This window comes from Terrapene carolina, unplaced genomic scaffold (genome assembly GCF_002925995.2).
Source record: "Terrapene carolina triunguis isolate 2854851 unplaced genomic scaffold, T_m_triunguis-2.0 Scaffold85, whole genome shotgun sequence".
NCBI classification, from domain to species: domain Eukaryota; kingdom Metazoa; phylum Chordata; order Testudines; family Emydidae; genus Terrapene; species Terrapene triunguis.
Genome location: NW_020664436.1, coordinates 52551821 through 52577178, shown reverse-complemented (window position 1 = coordinate 52577178; position 25358 = coordinate 52551821). Strand labels below are relative to the sequence as shown.

Sequence of the window (25358 nt, the reverse complement as noted above, 5' to 3'; positions counted from 1 at the left end):
TACCCACAGGCTAGGGCAGCGTGCAGAGCCCTCTGTCCCCCCGCCCCCAGGGGCTGCAGGGACATGGTGCCAGCCGCTTCCAGGAGCAGCACAGGGCCAGGGCAGGCAGGGAGCCTGTCTTAGCATCATTGTCACCCCAGAGCTGCTCCAGGTAAGCAGCCCCAGGCTGGCCTGGCCTGCACCCTGAACCCCAACCCCCTGCCCTGAGCCCCCGCTGCACCCTCTCCTGCGCCCCAACCCTTTGCCCTGCGCCCCAACCCTTTGCCCTGCGCCCCTTCCTGCACACCACACTCCCAGCCCTACATTCGATTTCCTCACCCACATGTGGCCCTCAGGCCAAAAAGTTTGCCCACCCCCTGGTCTAACCAGTCAGTTGAATTTCTTGCAGAAAGATAGTAAGCATTTACCAAATTTTTTTTGGAACCAAGAACCAGTATCAAACTTCAGGATTAAACTAGTGACAATGCACTTAACATTGGCCTCCCATTTGTAGTGTGTGGTATCTCTTGCTTAAATAGAAAGTATGATGCAACAGATATGTTTGTGTGCATAAACTGTTGTCTCTCCCACATTAACAGCCTCATCAAGTACTTCTAAAGTTGACTTTGACAGTGATAGCCTTATAAGGGTTTCTTCGTGTCGATGCAGTCCAGGGACTTGGTGTGTTGCAGCCTTTTCATGTAGTTTGTCAGCATTGGCTTTGCTGATCAGTCTGGCAAAACAAGCTCCTCCACATTTACTATATAAACCCATGGTACACCCACATCTTGAATACCATGGTGCAGATTTGGTCGCACCATCTCAAACATATATTGGAATTAGAAAAGGTACATAGAAGGGCAACAAAAGTGATTAGAGCTATGGAATAGCTTTCCATATGAAGAGCGATTAAAAAGACGGGGCTTTTCAGGTTGGAAAAAAGAGACGACTAAGGGGGGATATGATAGAGGCCCATAAAAATCTTGACTGGTGGGGAAAAAGGTGAATAAGGAAATGTTATTTACTCCATCACATAACACAAGATCTAGGGGTCACCCAATGAAATTAATAGGCAGCAGGTTTAAAACAAAAGTACTTCTTCCTCTCACAACACAGACAACCCATGGAACTTGTTGCCAGGGTATGTTGTGAAGGCCAAAACTATAACATGGCTCAAAAAAGAACTAGATAAGTTTATGGAGGATAGGTCCATCAATAGCTATTAGCCAGAATGGGCAGGGAGGCAACACCATGCTCTGAGCGTCCCTAGCCATTGTTCACCAGAAGTTGGGAGTGAACAACAGGGGATGGGTCACTTGATGATTACCTGTTCTGTTCATTCCCTCTGAAGCACCTAGCATTGGCCACTGTCGGCAGACAGGGTACTGGGTTAGATGGATCATTGGTCTGGCCCAGTATGGCCATTCTTACGTAAAAAAGTAATAAAAATGTTTAATACAAAAACTCCAAGATAACGGCCTCTCCAGATAGAGACAATGGGAGGTAACAACCTTGGAAAATAATGCATTTTTTAAAATCTTGGCTACTAGGAAACATATAGTTAAGTTTCCCAGTCACAAATCTAGCATTCTGGAGCAAAACATAGTGCAACAAAGAAATGTTCCTTTAATTTTCCCCTCCCTTCTCCCTCCACCGCACCTGACTCATAGTTGTTATCCCTGAATTCAGAGGTGCTTTCACGTGAGCTAACCTCCCACCCTGGTGGGGATGGCAGGAGAGGCACCTTTCTCGTTCCTCCAGCCTCTCACTCTGGGCACTGTTAGTTGTGCCACTGTTAACTCACCACTGGCCCTGCACTGTTACCTTCTGCTGCTATCTGCCACTGTGAGCTCTGCGAGTTGGTCTCTTCAAGTTCCACCAGCGCCCAGTGATTTCAGCTCTCAGTGGGGGAACCTCACTGCTAGTGCAGACTGGGCAGTCTCTTCCACATAAACACTGTCCTGCAGCAAGTCTAAGCACTTAGACCTGATTATCAGTGATTTCAACTCTAATGGTCATAAAAAAAGAAACAAAAAAAACCCACGACTCTCTACAGAGCCTAATCAACGCTATCTTTAAACTGGGGAGAGGGGCAGGTCAAATAGTGCCTGTGACTCTTAGGCAGAGCCTACACCAAGCAAAACACCTATCCCCACCCTCTCTGTCTCTCACCACTGGGATCTGGCATCCAAACCCCCTGCTTAGTGAGTGCAGTTCCTTGAGGGTGACCCCCCACCAAATCAAGACAGGCTAAGTACAGGTTTGCTGACCTTTCCTCATACAATAAGGAGAACATTTCGTTACCCCCACATTCAATACTAAAAAGTGATTTGTAACCCAACATCGGCCAACACTGATCACTTGGGCAACACAGCCCTGTCTGCTGGATACCTAGGCAGAGTAGGTGTGTTCATGTAAATACAGGCTGGTTCTGAAGCCTTCTCCTCCTATCCCCAGCTCATCACTAGCTGTTAGGGAAGAGCTCATTGAGACCTTGCTTACAAGCCATACTTTGAATTTATTAGGTTAGCTAACATCACCAAAACAAATGTGCCGACATGATCATAAAAACACAGTTGTGTGAGGAAGCTAGTCTTTGTTCATACTTTTCAAACCTATTATGCTTTTTGCAGGTACAAATATTTTATCATATGCTGTATATGCTATTAAAGGGTGTATTAATATTTCAATTTCAATTCAAATTTCCAACCAACAATTAAATTGGCAACACTGCATGTAACAAGTTGACCACTGGGGGCAGGGGTGATGGGGAAATTCAGGGGAGTGTAGGGAAATTCCTTCAGCTGAATAGTTCACTAAGAGGCCTGGTATATGCCCCCAGAAATCAGAAGGTTTGACTTGGGTCTGGGTAGCGCAGTACAGATGCATCAGCATGATTGAGAGACCCAGGTCCAGAAATTGTAAGTCCATGTTCACTATGCAGTGTGTATGCAAAAGTACAGGCTCAGAAATACCAAGCCTGGAGACTTGGGTTCCACAGTCCCAAGCGGACAATGAAGTGTAGACATATCCCTACTGCCTGAAAGGGAAAAGGAGAGTTTTATCTTCTACCACCTATTGCTGGGAAGGAGGGAAATGGTCTCTAGCCCTCCTCCAGCTTCCCCTGTCCTTTGGAGGCAGGGGGGAGGCAGGTGGCTAGCACAGGTCCTTCTCCCCTGTGAAGAACTCCAGTGCCTTCCTCTGTTGCGCCTCATAGTTTTGCCAAGAAGTATCCCCACGAAGCAGACTTGCTTTCACAGCTGCTCAATGGGGACTAGACACTTTTTTAAAAATAAAGCCTACATGTTGCACAAGTTAGTGCCTTAGCCCCTACAATTGCCAGACAAAGCTTCTGATTTCCAAGTGGATTTAAAACAAATTAAAAATCCCATTTTGTGAGCTAGATTTTGTATGCACTTATTACCATACTTACTTGAGGTTTTTCCAATAACTATAATAGCAAATTACATTTATGGTATCTTCCAGCCAAGGATCTCAGAGTACTAAACAAGCCTTATAGCTCCATGAGTTAGGCAAGTATTAGTCACACTTTACAGAGAAGAAAAACTAAGGCAAAGAGGTTAGGTCACCAACCCAAGGTCAGAAACAGAGCTGAGGTCTTTTGACTCCTAGCCCTGAGTTTGAACAGCAAGACCATCTGTTTTTCATATGATTAGAACACAATGCAAATTGCACACTAGAAATAAGATGCAAGAAAACACACTCACCCAAACAGAATTGTAACACATCCCGAGACAAACATCCCAGCCACAAACATGAATTTGGCTCCAATTTGTACAAGCTGCAATTGGTGAAGAATAAATATTACATTTTAATTACTTCAAGTCTGCTTTTATGAAGGAAACTTATTTGAGGAGTTTTGTTATGAAATCAAAACCACTGTGCACGCTCTAGAAAAAAAATCACTGACAGAACAAAGGCAGAGAATCAGAACTCCCCCCCTCCCCCCCCCCCACAGCTTGTAACCAAACCTAAAAATATTCTAAATGGTTAAGTGACTTAACCTACTTTTCCCAACCAAGTCACTGGTAGTGCTTACTCTCACTGCCATTTGCTGTAGCCTCTGTACAGTGGCAGAATGCACCAGCATTCATATATCGATTAGATGGAGTGACTCGCATACATCCAGCATTGCCTATAGCAGGCAGTAATGGTGCTATTAAGGTAGGCGCTGGGGAGCTGACAAAAATGGAGGTTTCCATTTGCTCATCTATCTAACAGACTAGCAGCTAACCCAAGACAACAGGGTATGCAGCTCAGGGCATAAGCACCAGAAGGCAGTAAACACAGGATCCGTGGAAGGCTAATTATTCAGGGAAAAGATCATTCTGTCATGGAAGCCAGTTTAAAAGAAACTTGTAACCATCTCTGAGGTAGGGAACGCACTTCACTTCTCCCCATTCTCAGAAATGCCAGAGGCAAGATAGCATGGCCTGCTTTCACTTGACTCTACCAGCTAGGAAATGGATGGCTGGGGGCACAGCCTATGGCGAGGTCACCTTCAACAATAAGTCTGTGGGGCTTCTTATTGCATTCTACACCCTCCCTTAGCATGAGCACACATTTCAGTTTCTTTGGATTGTTCAGGGCTAGAGAAACAGTCTCTGTACTGCAGCGTGTTTTACTTAAGCCAGTGGTTTGTCCTGCTTTCAGTGAAACCCTGAGTTGTCCAATCATTGCTATGGGCTACCTACTTGTCTATTGTATTAGTAATGAATTATGTCTTTCACACAGCAGCACCTCCAGTGGAGGCCTCAACTTCTCCACAGCTCCCACCTACTTCACAGGAGAAAGGTAAGCAGTCATATGTACTCCCGACTTCTGCCAAGATACACAAAACTACAGCTCCAGCCACACCTAGCTCGGAGGCAGCCTCCTGGCTCAGCAAGAGGAATATCTTCAGTTCTGTGTTAAAACACCAGGTGGAGTCTAACATGTGTGTGTGGGGGGGGAGAGGTAGCAGGAGAGAGAGAGAGAGAGAGAGAGGGAATAGTGAGAAAATATGAAACACAGGAAGAAAAAGGGTGGTGGATGTAGACTGATGGAGGGGAGCAAGGAATAAGGTAAACTTAGGCCTGGTCTACACTGGGGGGGAGGGGCGGGGTTCAATATAAGATACACAACTTCAGCTATGGGAATAGTGTAGCTGAAGTCGACGTATCTTATTTCGACTTCCCTCCTGTCCTCACGGTGTGGGATCGACGGCTGCGGCTCCCCCCGTCGACTCCGCTTCCACCGCTCACCCTGGTGGAGTTCTGGAGTCAACGGGAGTGCGTTCGGGGATCGATATATCGCGTCTAGACGAGACGCGATATATCAATCCCCAATAGATCGATCGCTACCCACCAATCCAGCAGGTAGTCTGGACGTACCCTTAGAACTTGCCACAGTTTGAGTAGAAGGAGTTAACAAGTGCAATAAGGTAAATATGCTAGACAGGACATCAGTGGTGAGAAGACAGTAGTGTGTCCCCCTTTTCCATCCCCTATATCAGTGGTCTGTTGTAAGAGTCCTTTTTTTGTGAGGGTTGGGAGATCTAGTTAGAGGGAACAGTTCCTTGGGAGATACTAGAGGTCTAACTCCACTTTCCTTGAAAAGACTAGAGGACTTCTTCTTTCTTTGGATAAGTGAGGGGAGAGAGAGGAGAAAAGTTAATCTTAAAATCCTAAAAAAGTCCAGATGTGGCCTTAAACCTGTACACAAGCTTAAGAATTATATTTGATAGCCACATTTAGGATAGGAACCTAGAAGATATTCTCTAGCCTTAAAATGTTTTCCTTGAATGATTTAGCTCCATCCCCACTGGTAGGCCTGACTGCAGTCAATGCAGAGAGTGCCTAAGGAGGTGCCCCATTCATTCTTCCAAAAGTGACATTTCTCAAAGCTTTAGGTACTATTAGCCAAAAGCCCGGCAAAAGTGCAATTTAAAAAACGGTACTCCAAAAAGAATGGAAAGGAGAGCTTTGAGCAAAGTGTGTTCTGGTTGAGTGTTTGACCCCTTCTCGCTGGAGCTCTGCCTGCAACAACCCATTATTTTAAAAAAAACAGCACACAAGACTTCTATTGCTTCAAAATCAACAGTCTGAATGTTCAGTCAGAGAGAAGTGTGCCTTCTGTTAGAAAAGCAGTTTCTCCTGGGGTCTGTGGAGCACTTCTGAAGGTCAGCAGAGCAACTTGATCTCACGCTGCTGGATGTCTTCTTTGTTTCTAGTTGACCTTACAGGTGTCCAGGCTCTTTGTTACCAAGAGGATGTTGGATGTTTATAAAAGCAACTGGAATATAGGAAGACAACCTAACCACATTTACTAAAGGATGGAGTGGGTCTCAGAGTGCGTAAGTTAGCTTTCCCTAGCCACTAACCACCATCTCTTTTCCTCTGTTTAAAAAAGCAAGCCTATGAGCACTAGAAGTCATAAGCGGATTTGTCTGGAACAGGCTCTAAGTGAGGTTGTTAGGTCCTATTCCATAATTAATTCATTACTGAAAACTTTAAAGATACTTACATAATTGCCTAATATTAAAGAAGTCAAGAAATTGAATAAAGCAAAGCATCCAAAAATCAGTCCAACAACTGTATCACTGGCACCCTTTTTCTCTGCCTGTAAAAGGAAACACCAAGACAGCCAGTTTTAGAACATGGACAAAACAAAAAACAACAAAACAAACCACCATACACCATGTTAGCATTAGATTAGAAAGTATTTTAACCAAGTCTTCCATCGTACCTGCCAGTATGGTCATAAAGCATTTTCTCTTTTAAAGAGGACTGGGAGATTCAGCAGTAACTCTAGAGCAACTTAAAAATCACCTGGCACCACAATTCAGTATTTCTGTAGTCAGGAGCAGAAGCAGCATCTATTCCAAGTGGAAGCAGGTGTGAAGGATGGAAATTCTAAGTTGCTGTGTTGCACTACAGGTCAGCTAGTAGGACCTTACCCAGGGACAGAACGCATTCCCCAAGTCCGAACGCAGGTGGAACCTGGTGTGCACAGACCTCATCCCCCTGCAAGGAAGGGGCAAATGAAGGAATCTGTCTCCACAGCATGGTTCCTCTACCCCCATATCCCAGGATGCCACAGAGGACACCCTGCAAGTTTGGGATCCATGCAGGGGAGGGAGTGTGGACTGGGCAGGGGGAAAGATGACAACATCTCCCCACTGGCCTTATAGAAATTACCTGGGAAGAGGTAATATGTTCTGTCACTGTACTTTTCCTTTCCACTGGAGCTGCACTGCCAGTGGAGCTCAGGGTGACTCCAGCATTGGAACAAGGCCTCTGCGCAGAGAGCGCTGGCCTCTCACAGATCCTGGTGGCAAGCTTTGAAGATCACTCCATGCGGCAAGTGGGTGGAACACTAGAATGTTCAAGGCCTCTCTCTCTCCCCCCAATCCCCAATGGATTTGTTCTAAAAAGATTACTCTGAAGTGTCATGGGGCTCTACATGCATTTTTTCCTCATCTTATTCAATTTAATGTGACAGTAAAGATGGTTTTCCTATCTGCCAGCCTGGCAAATGTTTGCCTGGGAAAGGCTGAGGAGGAAGACATAAGTGGATGGGTTGAGGGTGGCGGGGGAGGAAAAAAAAAAAAAAAAAAAAGGGAGTGATCTAGTGGAGAGGGCACTGGAATAGAAGTCAAGAGACCTGGGTTTTATTCCTGGTTCTCCTATTGACCTGCTACATGAGGTTGGGCAAATCACTTCACCTCTCTCTACAGTTTGTCTGCCTCATCTAAAATAGGCTGCAAGTGCTTTGTGACAGGAACGGTCTCTTACAGCACCTGGCACAATAGGAGCTTGAGCTCACATGTAGCCTCTAGGGGTGATGCCACAATATAAGTTATCGGATTTTAAAGTTACTTCTCATTTTTTTAAAACATCTGATAATAGTCTGCAGAGCTGTACATTAATTTACCTCTCTTGGAAAAAAGGGTCCCAGGATTGAATAGCAAATCATTGAACTGAAGTTCAAACAAGCTGTTGCTACCATTGCGAAGAGCTGATCTCTGGTAAACCTACTTGACTCTTCACGGGGAACTTCTGGTCTGCCATTTTCTAGAACTAAAAATATTTGTATTAAGCTCTGATAAACTGGGACACAATTTCAAGCTGTTTACAAGAGATGGGCCCTCCAGGAATTAGTAACCTAAACCTATGGTTCAGGGAAAGGTATTTGATGTTCTGCCATTAAGAGCCCTAAACCCATTATTTTCTCAATATATTACTGTACCATATGTGAAGATCCCCCAACCCTGCAAGCTAATCTGTACAGATAGCCAGCCCCTTGCACCCAGAGTCCCTTTGACTTCTAAGAGTCCCAGGGTCTTTCCACACTGAGCAGCTTGCAGCATCAATGACAAAAGGATCTGACACCGTGGTCCTGACTCACACATAGCTCCATTGAAGTTAATTGGATTATTTTTGGGACTATGTACTGCCCACCTGAGTACTGGGTGCCTGATCAGACCCCAGGGCACCTTTAAGTGAACTGACAACTTCTAGCAAATAAAGTTGTAGTCTTTTGTCTACACAGTATTAATGATCCTTAAATGTGCCATAAAAAGTCTGCACCTGACCCCTCACATACACTTTGTTTTACAGCCCAGAGACCCAGAAACAATCAGTTTACAAATAAAGATGTAAGAAAGTTTAAAAATACAGGTGTAGGCCACCTGCCAGCTCTTTGTATCCTTCAAAGAAAATTTTGTAATAGATAGTATTTAAATTTACTGTTCTCTATTGCCATGGTCACAGGGCACAAGGATTAAGACCTGAACCTTCCTGTTTGCTACATACTTGGTAAAGTAATTTTTATATATATATATATATACATACATATACACACACACACACACACACTATATATATATATATATATAAATATAAAAAAAGACAAAGAAGTGGGCAGAGGGAGAGGTTTCCTGCTGCATTCCAGGGTGAGGTTGAGGCCAGAAATGGTTACCAGGGGAAAAAAAATGTTCTTTATCCAAGGTGCATTAGGTTTGGCTTCAGGCCCCATTAGTAAGACTTTCCATTATTTGGCTAGGGTCGCAATTAGCTTCAGAGAGTTTTTAAAATAGCCAGCAAGAACCTTTTGACATTATCGTTGTATAAACCTTTACTAAACAAACCAAGTTTCCGTTGCGCTTCAGTTAGCTGTCCCATAAAAAGAAATAGCTAATTGAACACATTACCCCAGAACAGAATGTTATGGGTTAATTTCCACAGTGAGAGGTTGACACGTGAACGGCAAGACGTGCCAGTGATCTTAGTACGATAGTTCTAAGTTCTTCTGATGTGCAATTTAGTGGCAGAACAATAACAGGAAAATAAAATAATCCGGGGGCCATCCTCTCCCTCCCAAGTTGCAGTGATCACGAAAATCTTTCAGCAGCAAACACAACCCCACAACTGAATGAAACAAAAAGGAGTCATCCCGGAGTCTCGAAAGGATTTGGAGACTGCTTGGGTGAGCTAAGGGATTGCCAAATTGCCGCGGGGGCGGGGGCGGGCGGGGGGGAGCGGAGAAAACAACACCGCGGACACACTAAAGAAGGTTAAAGAGAGCAGAATCCGAAAGTACAAAAAAAATCTCTTACGCCCACCTGGGGTTTGCAAAGTCTCCTGGGGCTCTGCTTCCTGGCTGCCCATAGCAAGGGGTCCTGGATACCGCAGCCCAATGTAGCTTCACCAGACTATTACGTCCCTCTGTCTACCCCGGTATTTTGCACGGAGAGAGGGAAAAGATTGGGAGAGGAGGAGCCTGGTTAGAGCAGCAGCCTCGGTTGTTACTATTGAGCACGCTCCACTCACATTAAACCCGCTCATTAGCCGCATGGGAGAAGCAGCTGACACTACTATTCCCTCCCAGTTTTTCATTGACAGACACATGCTGCTTAACCATAATTGTTTAATTCGCAAATCAGCGGCATTAGTACATATTTGTCCTTTTTCTACCCTGAGAATTTGTGAAGGGTTACAAAGAACAGCTGCGAAGTTAACGTCACAGCAACAGGGACATGACACCTGATCACTGGAATCACATCGGTGTAAATGACAGGTTTCAGAGCAGCAGCCCTGTTAGTCTGTATCCACAAAAAGAACAGGAGTACTTGTGGCACCTTAGAGACTAACAAATTTATTTGAGCATAAGCTTTCGTGAGCTACAGCCCACTTCATCAGATGCATAGAATGGAACACACAGAAAGAAGATATTTATACATACAGAGAACATGAAAAGGTGGGCGTAGCCATACCAACTGTAAGAGGCCAATCAATTGAGATGAGCTATCATCAGCAGGAGAGAGAGAAAAACCTTTGAAGTGATAATCGAGATGACCCATAGAAGGTGTGAGGATATTTTAACATGGGGAAATAGATTCAATTAGTGTACTGACCCAACCATTCCCAGTCTCTGTTCAAACCTAAATTAATTGTATCTAATTTGCATATTAATTCAAGTTCAGCAGTCTCTCTTTGAAGTCTGTTTTTGAAGTTTTTTTTGTTGCAAAATTGCCACCCTCAAGTCTGTCACTTAGTGGTTAGAGAGGTTGAAGTGTTCTCCCACTGGTTTTTGAATGTTATGATTCCTGAGGTCAGATTTGTGTCCATTTATTCTTTTGCATAGAGACTGTCGGGTTTGGCCAATGTATATGGCAGAGGGGCATTGCTGGCATATATCACGTTGGTAGATGTGCAGGTGAACGAGCCCCTGATGGCGTGGCTGATGTGATTAGGTCCTATGATGGTGTCACTTGAATAGATATGTGGACAGAGTTGGCATCGGGCTTTGTTGCAAGGATAGGTTCCTGGGTTAGTGTTTATGTTGTATGGTGTGCGGTTGCTGGTGAGTATTTGCTTCAGGTTGGGGGGCTGTCTGTAAGCGAGGACTGGTCTGTCTCCCAAGATCTGTGAGAGTGAGGGATCATCTTTCAGGATAGCTTGTAGATCTTTGAGGATGCGCTGGAGAGGTTTTAGTTGGGGGCTGAAGGTGACGGCTAGTGGCGTTCTGTTATTTTCTTTGTTGGGCCTGTCCTGTAGTAGGTGACTTCTGAGTACTCTTCTGGCTCTGTCAATCTGTTTTTTCAGCAGGTGAGTATTATAGTTTTAAGAATGCTTGATAGGGATCTTGTAGGTGTTTGTCTCTGTCTGAGGGATTGGAGCAAATATGGTTGTATCTTAGAGCTTGGCTGTAGACAATGGATCGTGTGGCATGTCCTGGATGGAAGCTGGAGGCATGTAGGTAAGTATAGCAGTCAGTAGGTTTCCGGTATAGGGTGGTGTTTATGTGACCATCACTTATTAGCACAGTAGTGTCTAGGAAATGGACTGCTTGTGTGGATTGGCCTAGGCTGAGGTTGATGGTGGGATAGAAATTGTTAAAAGCATGGTGGAATTCCTCGAGGGCTTCTTTTCCCTGGGTCCAGATTCATAGATTCATAGACTGTAGGACTGGAAGGGACCTCAAGAGGTCATCGAGTCCAGTCCCCTGCCCTCATGGCAGGACCAAATACTGTCTAGACCATCCCTGATAGACATTTATCTAACCTACTCATAAATATCTCCAGTAATGGAGATTCCACAACCTCCCTAGGCAATTTATTCCAGTGTTTAACCACCCTGACAGTTAGGAACTTTTTCCTAATGTCCAACCTAAACCTCCCTTGCTGCAGTTTAAGCCCATTACTTCTTGTTCTATCCTTAGAGGCTAAGATGAACAAGTTTTCTCCCACCTCCTTATGACACTGTTACTGAAATGTCGGGTTCGCCTAGCTGAGAGCTAATAACAGCCAGACAGGGATAAGGAAAGGTTGCTTTATTCTGCAGAAAAAAGGAGAGCTTTGCACCTTGGTACAAAAACTTTGTCTTATACAAATTTCACAGATTTTTTTATACACACTCAGACAAAGACCCCTACCGTGTTAACACTTGATTGGTGGTTGCCAGACCCTGTACTTCTGCTATTTGGTCAGTGAAAACCGGTTTGGAGCCATTCGTCTCTGCCTCAAGGCAGGGGAGACAAGATAGTTCAAAAGTTTAGGCTAGCTGTGCACGTGAGGCGCCTGCTACCCCTAATGGCCGTTGGTAGCCATAACGGCTGTTAGATTGTTAAGAAGGGGGGATCACTGCTATTACAGTCCCCCCTTCGGGTCTGACAAACCCAAATTGTCAGGCCCATTGCGCAATTTGCGATTAACTTGGAGGGACAGATACTGGGGTTTTTTTGGGGTAGCAGAGCCTTTTGTGATAGCTTTACACAGACATTTTGCACATTGTAACAATACCCAAATAACACATAAAAAGAAAAGAAGGAAAATAATTTACTTAACAATTGTTCGGAAAAGTTCTGTAAACCAGGACCCAAGGTCTGGGAGGAGGTCCTCAAAGCTAAAGGTATGATTAAGGGATACAGCATGGAAAACAACAGCAGCATTTTTAATAGCTTGCAAATTTTTTTTAATTAAGCCAGAGCGATTAATATAAAAATAGCATTTTTTTTTAAATGCGAGCACAAGCCCTTTTTACTTTAGCATTTATGGCATTTAACGTTTATTTTGCAGCGCTAATTTTGCTATTTTATTGATTTTTTGCTGTAATTTTTGAAGGGCGTTTAGGGAGGCATTAGCTGCCTTTTTAAGTTTTGCAGAAATATTTACTACCGCCCTTTTTAATTTTGCTACTCCAAGCCCAGGAATAAACACACAGACAAAGGAATGAAACCCTGTTTGCCTGACTACCAGGGGATTTTTGGCACGTTTAGTTTGAGGCTTTATGGAGGGGGTAAAGAGCTTGTGAGAATAACTTCCCAGGTTGAGGATGTGACTCAAATTTAACGTGTGGTTTATTTGGACATTCGGTAGCACCCAGGCCACCCCACATCGACCTTGCCAACCTGGGGGGAGAGCTTTGTAGGCACTGTGTCCACAGATGAAATACAAGCCGAGGTTTTTTAAATAAAGGGTAAGGGTATTTCCCGTGACCCGATGGCGCCAGGCCACTCTTACACCCCGGTGCTTGGAGTTACCCATTATTTGGTTTTGACACTTTTAGTGGGATACATTTAGGTGCCCTAGGGCATGGGTGTTATTTAGGATGCCTTTATAATATGTAACAGCAAACAACTTGGCTGTGAAACTTGCAAGCATTTTTATGTGTTTTGGGCATTTAGACATTTTTTTAAGGGATGGGTGAGGCAACAGAAGGCCAGAGTAAATGTTTATATAGTATGTATGCGTTTTATTTATGGGGCCTAATGGGAGGAATAAGGGAAGCCACTGCTCTTGATAACACACTCCTGTTGATTGTGTAGTAAAACCCGTACTTAGGTGGCAAGGGGAGTAGCCTTGGGCCTTTTCAGGAGTTTTTAACAGATAAAGGGTTTTATTTTGGACATTAAACTGAAGGGTTTGCTTACAGGCTTTAAAGGGGAAGATAACCCTTTTTTTTTTTTTTTTTTTTTTTTTAACTTTTTTTATATTTTTTAAGCAAAGGAGCAATTTATACCCAATCCCTAGGATATTAAAAAGAGGGACCCCCTTTGCAGCCCAGTAGTAATGCCAAACCTTAGACATCTTTCCATAGTTATTATACTGGTATTCCCCAACCCACGCCCATTTAGTTTTTTGCATTATTTGTAAGGAGAGTACTTTAGAGAGGTCTGCAGGTGCAGCCCACAGCCCTATTTCTTCCTCAGAACGGGTTCGGTGACACAGCCAGCAATTAGACAAGTGTCCCAATGTGGCTAGTCATTGCAAATACTCGGCCGCTGGGTGAGAGTTAGCACTTATAACAGGCAAACTTGAAAGAAGTAGCCACTGCACCACTGTCTACAAATTTATGGTTATAAAGTTTTAGGATTTAGTTCGTTGAAACAAGAGCTTTAGTTTTTTGAGAGGCTTAGCTTTTTAGGAATTGTTTACTTTAGGCTTTTTTGGATTGTGGTGGGAAGAGCTGGTGGGGCTTCCTCGAAGTCCAGAGTAGTTTGCTTCTGGCCCCAGCCTAGGGGCTAGCTTGACTTGGGTGTGATGAATTCAAGTGTTTTGTTTCCTCACTTGAATTGCAGTGTGGGAGGTAAGAAGGACTTGGAAAGGGCCCGCCCACCGGGGTTGGAGAGGCTCATGTTTTTACTTTTTTATATAGACTTAATTTCCTGGAGTGATTCGGTGGGCAGGGACATTAGCGGGTAGGGACTGAAATTGAGCTGCGTACCTGTGGAGAGATATGAGAGTGGTTTGGAGGGAAACAACATATCTGGTTAGCTTTTTGTCACCTCAAGTGGCTAAATTAGTCACAGGTTCTGGATTAGCAAATCAGGCGTATGGCCTGCCAAATAAGACCTGGGCTACACTACGAGTTTAGGTCAAATTTAGCAGCATTAAATCGAATTAAGCCTGGACACGTCCACACGACGAAGCCCTTTTTTTCGACTTAAAGGGCCCTTTAAACCAGTTTCTTTACTCCACCTCCGACGAGGGGATTAAAATCGGCCTTTGCGGGTCAGATTTGGGGTAGTGTGGACGGAATTCCATGTTATTGGCCTCCGGGAGCTATGACTATCACTGTGACCGCTCTGGACAGCACACTCAACTCAGATGCACTGACCAGGTAGACAGGAAAAGCCCCGCGAACTTTTGAATTTCATTTCCTGTTTGCCCAGCGTGGAGAGCACAGGTGACCATGCAGAGCTCATCAGCACAGGTAACCATGATGGAGTCCCAGGATCGCAAAAGAGCTCCAGCATGGACAGAACGGGAGGTACGGGATCTGCTCGCCATATGGGGAGACGAATCAGTGCTAGCTGAACTCCGTAGCAGTAAACGAAATGGCAAAATATTAGAAAAAGTCTCAAAGGCCATGAAGGACAGAGGCCATAACAGGGACGCACAGCAGAGCCGCGTGAAAATTAAGGAGCTAAGGCAAGCCTACCACAAAGCCAAAGAGGCAAACGGAAGGTCTGGGGCAGAGCCGCAAACATGCCGCTTCTACGCGGAGCTGCATGCCATGCTAGGGGGTGCAGCCACCACTACCCCAACCGTGTGCTTTGACTCTGTCAATGGAGAATCACGCAACAGGGAAGCGGGTTCGGGGTACGAGGAAGATGATGATGAAGACAATGAAGATAGCTCACAGCAAGGAAGCGGAGAAACCGGTTTCCCCAACAGCCAGGATATGTTTATCACCCTGGACCTGGAACCAGTAACCCCCGAACTCACCCAAGGCATGCTCCCAGACGCTGAGGGCACACAAGAGACCTCTGATGAGTGTACCTTTGTAAATATTACACATGGTTTAAAAGCAAGCGTGTTTAATGATTAATTTACCCTGGCAATCGCGGCCAGTACAGCTACTGGAAAAGTCTGTTAATGTGTATGGGGATGGAGCGGAAATCCTCCAGGGACATCTCCAGAAAGCTCTCCTTCATGTACTCCCAAAGCCTTTGCAAAACGTTTCTGGGGAGGGCTGCCTTATCCCGTCTGCCATGGTAGGACACTTTACCATGCCAGGCCAGTAGCACGTAGTCTGGAATCATTGCATAACAAAGCATGGCAGCGTATGGTCCCGGTGTTTGCTGGCATGCAGACAACATCCATTCCTTATCGCTCTTTGTTATCCTCAGGAGAGTGATATCATTCACGGTCACCTGGTTGAAATGGGGTGATTTTATTAAGGGGACATTCAGAGGTGCCCGTTCCTGCTCGGCTGAACAGAAATGTTCCCCGCTGTTAGCCACGCGGTGGGTGGGAGGGGTGAAGTGATCATCCCAGAGAATTGGGTGTGTGTGTGGTGGGGGGAGGGGGGTTAGTTGGGTTTGTGCTGCATGTTAACCCGGAAACCGCAGCCCCTCCTTTTACATTGCAAACTCATTTTAAATGGCTAACCCAACGGCTCCTTGGTATGGGAAATGAGGGCGCTACTGTTTGAAACCATTCCCACATGTTAAGAAGGTTAAAAAACGCCAAAAGACTGTGGCTTACCATGGCTGCCTGCAAGCCGAAATCTGTTGCCTGGCACTGTGTGAGTGATCTCTCACACCAAACCGGCAGGCCCTCAATATAAGAGGAAAAATGCGACCTTGTAATGAAAGCACATGTGCTGTGTAATGTGAACAGCAAAATTTAATGTGAAAGAGTGTACCCATTGTTCTCTAAAATGTGTCTTTTTTAACCACCTCTCTCTTCTCCTCCACCAGCTGCAAATGTTTCTCCTTCACAGAGGCTAGTGAAGATTAGAAGGAGAAAACAGCGGACTCGGGATGATATGTTCTCGGAGCTCCAGATGTCCTCCCACTCTGACAGAGCACAGCAGAATGCGTGGAGGCAGTCAATGTCAGAGTGCAAAAAAGCACAATATGAATGAGAGGAGAGATGGCGGGCTGAATCGCGGGCTGAAGAGAGCAAGTGGCGGGCTGAAGAGGATAGGTGGCGTCAGCTTGCTGACAGAAGGCAAGAGTCGATGCTCCGGCTGCTGGAGCATCAAACTGATATGCTCCAGCGTATGGTTGAGCTGCAGGAAAGGCAGCAGGAGCAGAGACCACCGCTATAGCCCCTGTGTAACCAACAGCTCTCCTCCCCAAGTTCCATAGCCTCCTCACCCAGACGCCCAAGAATGCGGTGGGGGGGCCTCCAGCCACCCAGTCACTCCACCCTAGATGATTGCCCGAGCATCAGAAGGCTGGCCTTCAATAAGAGTTAAAGTTTTAAACTGCAGTGTGTCCTTTTCCTTCCCCCCTCCCCTACCCCTCCCGGGCTACCTTGGCAATTATCCCCCTAGTTGTGTGATGAATTAATAAAGAATGCATGAATGTGAAGTAACAATGACTTTATTGCCTCTGCAAGCGGTGCTCGAAGGGGGGAGGGGAGGGTGGTTAGTTTACAGGGAAGTAGAGTGAACTGGGGGTGGAGGGGCGGAGGGTTCATCAAGGAGAAACAAACAGAAGTTTCACACCGTAGCCTAGCCAGTCACAAAACTCATTTTCAAAGCTTCTCTGATGCGCACCGCACCCTGCTGTACTCTTCTAACCGCCCTGGTGTCTGGCTGCGCGTAATCAGCAGCAGGGCGATTTGCCTCAACCTCCCACCCCGCCACAAATGTCTCCCCCTTACTCTCACAGATATTGTGGAGCGCACAGCAAGCAGCAATAACAATTGGAATATTGGCTTCGCTGAGGTCTATCCAAGTCAGTAAACTGCACCAGCGCGCTTTTAAATGTACAAATGCACATTCCACCACCATTCGGCACTTGCTCAGCCTATAGTTGAACAGGTCCTGACTACTGTCCAGGCTGCCTGGGTACGGCTTCATGAGCCATGGCATTAAGGGGTAGGCTGGGTCCCCAAGGATAATGATAGGCATTTCAACATCCCCAATGGTTATTTTCTGGTCCTGGAAGAAAGTCACTTCCTCCAGCTTTTGAAACAGACCAGAGTTCCTGAAGATGCGAGCATCATGTACCTTTCCCGGCCATCCCACGTTGATGTTAGTGAAACGTCCCTTGTGATCCACCAGGGCTTGCAGCAGCATTGAAAAGTACCCCTTGCGGTTTATGTACTCGGTGGCTTGGTGCTCCGGTGACAAGATAGGGATATGGGTTCCGTCTATCGCCCCACCACAGTTTGGGAATCCCATTGCAGCAAAGCCATCCATTATGACCTGCACGTTTCCCAGAGTCACTACCCTTGATATCAGCAGATCTTTGATTGCGTTGGCTACTTGGATCACAGCAGCCCCCACAGTAGATTTGCCCACTCCAAATTGATTCCCAACTGACCGGTAGCGGTCTGGCATTGCAAGCTTCCACAGGGCTATCGCCACTCGCTTCTCAACTGTGAGGGCTGCTCTCATCCTGGTATTCTGGCGATTCAGGGCAGGGGAAAGCAAGTCACAAAGTTCCATGAAAGTGCCCTTACGCATGCGAAAGTTTTGCAGCCACTGGGAATCGTCCCACACCTGCAACACGATGCGGTCCCACCAGTCTGTGCTTGTTTCCCGGGCCCAGAATCGGCGTTCCACACCATGAACCTGCCCCAGTAACACCATGATTTGCACATTGCTGGGGCCTGTACTTTGTGAGAGGTCTATGTCCATGTCAATTTTCTCATCACTCTCGTCGCCGCGCTGCAATCGCCTCCTTGCCTGGTTTTGCTTTTGCTTTGGCATGTTCTGGCTCTGCATATACTCCAGGACAATGCGCGTGGTGTTCATAGTGCTCATAATTGCTGCGGTGATCTGAGCAGGCTCCATGATCCCAGTGCTATGGCGTCTGGGCTGAAAAAAGGTGCGAAACTATTGTCTGACGGAGGGAGGGAGGGGCGAGTGACGACATGGCTTACAGGTACAGGGAATTAAAATCAACAAAGGTGGCTGTGCATCAGGGAGAAACACAAAACTGTCACACAGAATGCCCCCCCCCAAAGATTGAACTCAAAGCCCTGGGTTTAGCAGGTTGTTGATTTCACGGAGGGAGGGGGAAGCAAATGAATACAAAACAAATCTGGTCCATCTATTTTTTACATCTTAAGCTGGCAGCAGACGGTGCAGCACGACTGATAGCCATCGGCATCTTCTGGATGCTTGGCAGAAGATGCTGTACTACGACTGCTAGCCATCATCGTCAAGATAGTTCAATAGGACTGCCGGCAGGACTGAGTCTCCAGGAGACAAAACATGTCTGCCCAGGTGCCTCTGACCGAACTCACTGAGGAATACGACGACGATGGATACCAGTCGTAATACACCATCTACTGCCAAAAGGCAAGGAGCTGCTGCTGTATCGCAATGCAGCCCCATGTCTGCCAGCACCCAGATAGCAGATGACAGTTACCAGTCATACTGCACCGTCTACTGCCAAAAGGCAATTAGCTGCTGCTGTGTAGCAATGCAGTACCACGTCTGCTGGCACCCAGATGACATATGGTGACGGTGAGCTGAGCTGAGCTGAGCGGGCTCCATGCTTGCCGTGGTATGTTGTCTGCACAGGTAACCCAGGTAAAAAGGCGCGAATCGATTGTCTGCCATTGCTCTGACGGAGGGGGAGGGGCCTGACGACATGTACCCAGAACCCCCCGCGACACTGTTTTTGCATCATCAGGCATTGGGATCTCAACCCAGAATTCCAATGTGCGGCGGAAACTGCGGGAACTGTGGGATAGCTACCCACAGTGCAATGCTCCAGAAGTCGACGCTAGCCTCGGTACTGTGGACGCGGTCCGCCGACTTAATGCACTTAGAGCATTTTATGTGGGGGGACACACAATCGACAGTATAAAACAGATTTCTATAAAACCAGCTTCTATAAATTCGACCTAATTTCGTAGTGTAGACATACCCTAAAAGTTTAAAGGGTGAGAGACAGAGCCGGCCTCTAGGGGCAGTTTGAACTGCCAAAAGGGCCAGAGGTAGGGCCTGAAGCCATTTTAACCCAGTCTGTGCACACAGTTTAGAGAGTTTAAGTTTTAAAGTTTGGTTTATTTTTTTTAACTTGTTTAGACGACAGTGGTCTCCAAGGAGTATGTAGAAGCTAGGTAATACCTAGGGCCTTAGCAATGTGTTGAATAACCTGGGCAGTGAAATGAGTTTTTTGATTAGAGTTACTAGATCTAGGGGGGCCAAACCTAGGAATGATGTGGTTTAGTAAGGTTTTTCCTACTTCCAAGGCGGTTGCTCGTCTAGTCGGGAATGCTTTGATTCAACCAGTTAGTTGGCACACGATTACAAGAAGGTACTTGTAACCTTGGCACTTAGGCATTTTTGAGTAGTTAATTTGGAGTTGTTTAAAGGGTGTATATGCCCATAACCTGGCTTCGGGGGGGCCTTTAGGTTCCCCCCTTGGACTGAATTTTGCACAGATGTTACAGGTAGCAAGGACTTGTTTAGCTTCCTGGAATACTTTAGGGGCATACCAAAGTCTATTTACAGTAGCTGCCATGGCCTTTGCGCCATCATGTGTTTTTTGGTGTAATTTAAGTAGGGCAGGTCGCAGAGCAGCTCGGGGCAGGGCTCATTTTTTTTTAATCAGGTAGTTGCCATTCCCCCCTGTGGTGTCTTAGTGGCCCCAATGTTTTTTTAACGACTAACCTTTGATGGTTTAGGAACAAAGGGGACTGGAGTTAGTGAGGGAGAGGGCGTGAGCACCATTTGGTTGGCAATAAAATGTTGAAGGGAGGCCGTTTTTGAAGCTGTGTCAGTCAGTCGGTTCCCGCGGACGGTGGGATCGTTTCCCTTTTGATGGGCCCGGACATGGATGATGGCAACCTTAGATGGCAAATGTATGGCTTTTAATCCTAAAATTATTAAGGGCCCATGAGCTACCTTAGTGCCACTGGAGGTAATAAACCCGCGTTCTGCCCAAAGTTGGCCTGTGGCATGGCAGACGCCAAAGGCATATTTTGAGTTAGTATAAATGTTTACAGACTGACCTGCGGCCAACTCACATGCTCGGGTGAGGGCTATTAATTCTGCTGCCTGGGCTGAGGTAGAAGGTCCCAGAGGTGCAGATTGTAATACCTTAAACTGGGTAGTTACTGCAAATCCGGATATCCGTTGGCCCTCCAAGACTCGCGCAGAACCATTTGTGTACAGTTTTAGTTTAGCATTTGGAATGGGCACATCTGAAAGATCTGGTCGGGGTTTTTCTTGATGGTGCACTACTTGAAGACAATTATGTGAGGGCTTATGATCGTTGTCCGGGAAAGGTAAAAGGGTGGCAGGGTTCAAGGTATGGCACTGTTTAATTTTTAAGTTGGTTCTGGATAACAAAGAAACTTTCAAATGCGTTAGTTTTTGAGAGGTTAAATGTTGAGTGCCCTTTTGGACTAACAGTTGTTGGGCTGGATGTGGGGTCCGCAGGGTCATTGGATGGCCCAAGGTAATTTTTTTTGCTTGGGGCACCAGGAGACCAGCAGCAACCACTGCTCGGAGGCAGCCAGGAAAGCCTTGCACTACAACATTCAATTTTTGGGAATAATAGGCCACAGGTCGTTCCTTAGGCCCAAAAGTCTGAGTAAGGACACCAGAGGCTACCCCTAGCCGTTCATGCACATAGAGAACAAAGGGTTTTCGATAACCAGGGAGTTCAAGGGCTGGGGCTGGCCCCGGGGTGAGCACATGACCAAGATAGGTTACCTTGTTTTTGGCGAACTGAAGCTTAGAAGGAGATACTTTATGTCCCTTTTTTGCCAAGCAATTTAACAAGTAAATAGTGTCTGTTTTACATGTTACCTGATCCGGAGAACAAACCAGGACGTTATTTACATACAAGAGATACATAGACCCTCCCAGTAGGTTAATATTAGCTAAATTGCGTGTCAGGATAGAGGAGAAAATAGTTGGAGACTTAACATATTCTTGTGGTAGTTGAGTCCAGGTCAATTGTTCTGCCCTCCCGGTTTTTGGATTCGTCCATGTAAATGCAAAGATATTTTAGCTGTTTTGATTTAGGGGAATACTAAAAAAGGCATTACACAAGTCTATTACCGAATAGCAAGCAGTACCTGCTGGAATGGCAGTCAGGTTAGTGTGAGGGTTAGGTACCACATTGTGTCTAGACTGGACGATTTTATTTACTGCACGCAAGTTCTGGACAAATCGGTATACCGGTTTTTCCTTTGAGTCCATGTCAGGTTTTTTGACTGGCAGAATGGGGGTGTTGAAAGGAGACTTGGTGCAAACTAGCACTCCCAACCGCAGGAATGTCGTGATAAGATTTCGGAGGCCAAGCAGAGCTTCTCGGGGGATGGGATACGGACGAATTCGAGGCATGTCAATGCCTGGCCTTAGGGTTATTTGTACCAGCTTTGTACAGAGAGTGCCCAAGTCTGCCTTTGAAGTGCCCCATAGGGAGGCTTGTACTTTTTGTTTGAGTCGCTCGGGTAGGTTTATTAGGCCCGCAGGCAGGATCGGGTCCTTGGTAGCCTGGGTTAATGTGGCACATAGTTGAGGAAGTTGATTTTGAGGCAGCCGAAGGATGATTTTGTTATTTGAAAACCAGAACAGAACCAGAACCAGAGTTAAATAGTATTTTTTTATTTTATTAGGGCTTACCTTATTGGAGCATGAACCCCAGGGGCCACGGTGAAGCAGAGAAAGAGGGGCTAAACACCCCGTTGGCGCCGTTCCCAGTTCACCGCAGCCGTCCGGAGTCCAATGTCCGAGTTAGGAGGGTCCCATCTGGGTCGCCAGAAACTGTTACCGAAATGTCGGGTCTGCCTAGCTGAGAGCCAATAACATCCAGACAGGGATAAGGAGAGGTTCCTTTATTCTGCAGAAAAAAGAAGAGCTTTGCACCTTGGTACAAAAACTTTGTCTTATACAAATTTCACAGATTTTTTATACACGCTCAGACAAAGACCCCTACCGTGTTAACACTTGATTGGTGGTTGCCAGACCCTGTACTTCTGCTATTTGGTCAGTGAAAACCGGTTTGGAGCCAGTCTTCTCTGCCTCAAGGCAGGGGAGACAAGATAGTTCAAAAGTTTAGGCTAGCTGTGTACGTGAGGCGCCTGCTACCCCTAATGGCCGTTGGTAGCCATAAAGGCTGTTAGATTGTTAAGAAGGGGGGGTCATTGCTGACTATTCCAGTGTTTAACCACCCTGACAGGAATTTTTTCCTAATGTCCAACCTAAACCTCCCTTGCTGCAGTTTAAGCCCATTACTTCTTGTTCTATCTTTACAGGCTAAGATGAACAAGTTTTCTCCCACCTCCTTATGATACCCTTTTAGATACCTGAAGACTGCTATCATGTCCCCTCTCAGTCTTCTCTTTTCCAAACTAAACAAACCCAATTCTTTCAGCCTTTCTTCATAAGTCATGTTCTCTAGACCATTAATCATTCTTGTTGCTCTTCTCTGGACCCTCTCCAATTTCTCCACATCTTTCTTGAAATGCGGTGCTCAGAACTCGATAGTACTCCAGTTGAGGCCTAACCAGCGCAGAGTAGAGCGGAAGAATGACTTCTCCTGTCTTGCTCACAACACACCTGTTAATGCATCCCAGAATCACGTTTGCTTTTTTTGCAACAGCATCACACTGTTGACTCATATTTAGGTTGTGGTCCACTATAACCCCTAGATCCCTTTCTGCCGTACTTCTTCCTAGATGATGAAGATGTTAGTCTCCAAGGTGCCACAAGTACTCCTGTTCTTTTATCAGTGTAAATGTTCTGTGGTTATTCTATCATTCAGTGCTCCAAGCCGACAGACAAACCTGTGGGAGCTGGGCTGGGGGTGCGCCTGCGCAGCATGTAAAAGTAGGAGTGACCATTACACAAGATTCATAGAGTTTATAACCTGAAGGACTATCATGATGGTCTGCTCTAACCTTCTGCATAACACAGGCCACAGAACTTCACCTGGTCATTTCTGCAAGACTTAAATTCAGCTGGAGCTGTCCAGAGCCAGCACCTGTAAATATGTTCAAGTCCCCTGCAGTTTTTATGGGAGGCCTCTGGGAAATAGTCTATAAGAATTGAAGCCCTAAATTTCTGCATCAAGACCATAACTTCCATTTGAGCTATAGCATATATTTTAGCAAGATATCGAATTCTGATTTAAAGACTAAGTGATGGAGAATTCATTGCATCCCTAGATAAATAGTTATAATGGTTAATTACAATTTTTTACCAGGGAAGGTATCTTCTCTAGTTTCAGCTTCCAGCCATTAGCTCTCATTATGCTTCCCCCATCCCCTTTTTTCTCTTTGTAATCTTAAAGAAGTATCCCAACACTAAGCCATACCCATATTCTTCTGCTGCCTGCCAGCCCCCTGAAAAATTCCTATAGCAAAAAGCCCTCTGGACCTGGAGTTGCTGGTAGGAGATAGTAATGGCAACACCTTTCAGCAGCAAGTCCTTTACTAGATGTATAATTCTCTCTCAGTAAAGTTTTTGAAGTCAAAACAGGAGTACATCGGGGTGTGTCATGTCTGCAATCCTCTTCAACATTGCCATCGACTGGGTAATGCAGTGTACAATAGAAGACCTGCCAAGAGGCATTAAATGGACACTTCTCATCCCTTGAAGACCTGGACTTCGCAGATGATGTCACTCTATCACATACACAACACCATATACAAGAAAAAACAACTTGACTCAACGCATTCAGCCAGCAAATTGGACTGAAAACCAACCGCAATAAGATACGTATCGTGACCTTTAATATTGCCACACTATCACCAGTACGGATAGAGGATTATGTTCTCACCAATGTAGAAACATTCACATACTGTACTTGGGCAGCACCATGAGCCAGGATGGTGGAACAAGCCAGGACATCCGGAACAAAATCAATAAAGCCAGGAACACCTTCAGGAGCTTAAATACAATACCAAAACCAAACTCAAGATTTATCAGAGCTGCATACTTTCAACACTACTTTATAGTGTAGAATGCTGGGGAATGAGAAAGTATGACATGTCCAAACTGTCTTCATTCCATACAGCCTGCCTCAGAAAAATCCTCCGTATCTTTTGTCCCAGAACAATCTCAAACCAAGATCTATTGACACAATGCAGCCAAGAGAATCTGAGCACAGGAGGCACTGGAGATGGATCGGTCACCTGCTTTGGATGGAAACTGATTCCATCACCAGAGTAGCAATAAGATGGACGCCTGAAGGCAAGCGAAAATGAGGCCACCCGAAAACAACATAGTGAAGAGCTATGGAAGCCCAGCTGAAAAACCTGGGGAACCATTGAAAGACTTGCCAGAAACAAACAAGAGTGGAGGAGCTTCGTCACTGCCATAAACGCCAGAGGCGTAATAGGAACACGATGATGATGAAGAAAACACAAACCAGCAACAAACTTCAGCCTATGTTCACAAAAAGGTTCTCTGAGGTTTAGACATTTCAGTGAGCTGGAGCCTAGGGTCATACTGGAAAAATATAACTGGTGATGCACTTAAAAAAGCTGCCTATAAGTCAAACTTTATCCATAGGTGTTAGAAGTAGGGGTGCTGCCGCACTCCCTGGCTTGAAGTGGTTTCCATCATATACAGCAGTGGTTCTCAAAGCCGGTCCACCGCTTGTTCAGGGGAAGCCCCTGGCGGGCCGGGCCGGTTTGTTTACCTGCCGTGTCCGCAGGTTTGGCCGATCGCGGCTCCCACTGGCCATAGTTCGCCGCTCCAGGCCAGTGGGGAAGGGTGGCCAGCACATCCCTCAGCCTGCACCACTTCCCGCAGCCCCCATTGGCCTGGAGCAGCAAACCGCGGCCAGTGGGAGCCACGATCGACCGAACCTGTGGACATGGCAGCTAAACAAACCAGTCCGGCCCGCCAGGGGCTTTCCCTGAACAAGCAGCGGACCGACTTTGAGAACCACTGATCTACAGGGTTTACAGTCTGGTTCAATGTCTCTTAGCACCCCCT

The 25358-nt window shown here is 45.9% G+C and overlaps 1 protein-coding gene across 2 annotated transcripts in view; it reads right to left on the bottom strand.

Moving 5' to 3' along the window:
- LOC112112399 (MFS-type transporter SLC18B1-like) overlaps nucleotides 1–9724 on the bottom strand; it is a 33868-nt gene extending 24144 nt beyond the window's left edge. For both annotated transcript variants that reach the window (XM_024208322.3, XM_024208318.3), the window contains exons 1-4: nucleotides 9605–9724; nucleotides 7915–8060; nucleotides 6505–6600; nucleotides 3708–3781 (exon numbers count right to left, since the gene is read on the bottom strand). In XM_024208322.3, coding sequence (XP_024064090.1) covers nucleotides 3708–3781; nucleotides 6505–6600; nucleotides 7915–8060; nucleotides 9605–9650 — 362 coding nt within the window. In that variant the 5' untranslated portion in view covers nucleotides 9651–9724. The remainder of the gene's footprint in view (nucleotides 1–3707; nucleotides 3782–6504; nucleotides 6601–7914; nucleotides 8061–9604) is intronic.
- Nucleotides 9725–25358: the final 15634 nt, after the last annotated feature.